This window comes from Frankliniella occidentalis, unplaced genomic scaffold, assembly GCF_000697945.3.
Source record: "Frankliniella occidentalis isolate FOCC.00 unplaced genomic scaffold, Focc_3.1 Scaffold1499, whole genome shotgun sequence".
Classification (NCBI taxonomy): Eukaryota; Metazoa; Arthropoda; class Insecta; order Thysanoptera; family Thripidae; genus Frankliniella; species Frankliniella occidentalis.
This window is the reverse complement of record NW_026268600.1, coordinates 9,075-10,231: the sequence shown is the minus strand read 5'-3', so window position 1 is coordinate 10,231 and position 1,157 is coordinate 9,075. Positions and strand designations below refer to the sequence as shown.

The following is a 1,157-nucleotide window of genomic DNA, read 5'->3' as shown; positions in this document are numbered from 1 at the left end:
CGGTGATGTGATAGCATATTTTTTTCGCGTAGGGTCCCTACCTGACTTTCGCCGATCGCTTTTACATGTGCGAACCACCCAAGTATCCGTGGCTAGTAAATCTGCGAGCGAGTCACTTTAACCCATATAAACCGAAAGAACTACAACTGCTGACTGGCAACGTGACAGGTGTAAATGTTACTGTGGATGACGGCTTCTGGGTAAGATATTGCTGTTTGAGATATTCCTTTGCACTACTTTTGAAAACCTGGCCGACGTCATGATAGATGACGGCTTCTGGGTAAGATATTGCTGTTTGAGATATTCCTTTGCACTAATTTGTGACGTTCTGATAAGGAGAGGAATTTGAAAACGACTACCTTCATTTTTACATTTATCCTTATTAAAACAGATAAAATTAATGTTAGCCCTTCGGTCAAATAACCAATGGAAGGATAACTACCTTGTCTTCACCTTAAACGACAAGGCATGCACGAATTTTAAAGTGCATATGCCTGGACTTTACAAGATTCTTTTCGGTCCGAATCTTAATCTCAAAGAGGAGTGCCTACTCAAACCTGTAAGTATTTTCACTACAATTTGTCTCCTGTGGTTATTCGTTTCAGTTTTCTATTAATTTATGTTATTGAAGAGCCAAGATTGAAGTTCATTTAAACATTCAAGCAATTATAAAAAGCTGTCGTCACTTCTATTCACAGGGAACTTACAATGTGAATAACACTCCAATCGACTGGACTTTTCCAAAATTTCCAGTCATGCCTTACGGCCGCTTTAAGGTGAAACTGACGATGGGTAAGGCTGAACAACTAGCAACATGCCTTTTCATAGAACTGAGGCATATGCCCAAGTTGGAGTAGTGACAAGGCACTCTACAACCCTGAAAAAAAGCAGTAAATTTTTATCCAAATACAATGTTGCACTCGACAGCTTTTATTATTTCCGGGGTATTTTTTTTATCCTCCAATAACACTAATTTTTGTAACTCCCGGTACCCTCACCTGCCAACTATTTGGACTTATTTTGATTTGCCTCCAGGAGGACTTTACTGTTTGCGCTACGGCCCAGCAGCTGTAGGGATGCCATCATCGCACTCCGAGGAGAGAGAGGAGGAGGATAGGGAGGGGTGGGATGGGGGGAGGAGGAGAAGGAGGGTTGGG

General features: G+C 41.7%; 1 protein-coding gene across 1 annotated transcript; it reads left to right on the top strand.

Annotated features, from left to right (window-relative positions):
* Positions 1-14: 14 nt before the first annotated feature.
* Positions 15-928, top strand: LOC113209330 (uncharacterized). The gene is made up of 3 exons (XM_052276048.1): positions 15-200; positions 392-559; positions 699-928. The coding sequence occupies exons 1-3, from the start codon at positions 66-68 to the stop codon at positions 855-857; spliced, it is 462 nt and encodes a 153-aa protein (XP_052132008.1). The 5' UTR covers positions 15-65; the 3' UTR covers positions 858-928.
* The last annotated feature ends 229 nt before the right edge of the window (positions 929-1,157 follow it).

What these genes read in the sequence shown, in the direction of transcription:
- LOC113209330 (XM_052276048.1), top strand. Translation starts at nt 66, where the DNA reads ATGTGCGAACCACCCAAGTATCCGTGGCTAGTAAATCTGCGAGCGAGT. An exon ending in CTGTGGATGACGGCTTCTGG is followed by an intron (nt 201 to 391) that starts GTAAGATATTGC and finishes TTATTAAAACAG; the next exon opens with ATAAAATTAATGTTAGCCCT. An exon ending in AGGAGTGCCTACTCAAACCT is followed by an intron (nt 560 to 698) that starts GTAAGTATTTTC and finishes TTCTATTCACAG; the next exon opens with GGAACTTACAATGTGAATAA.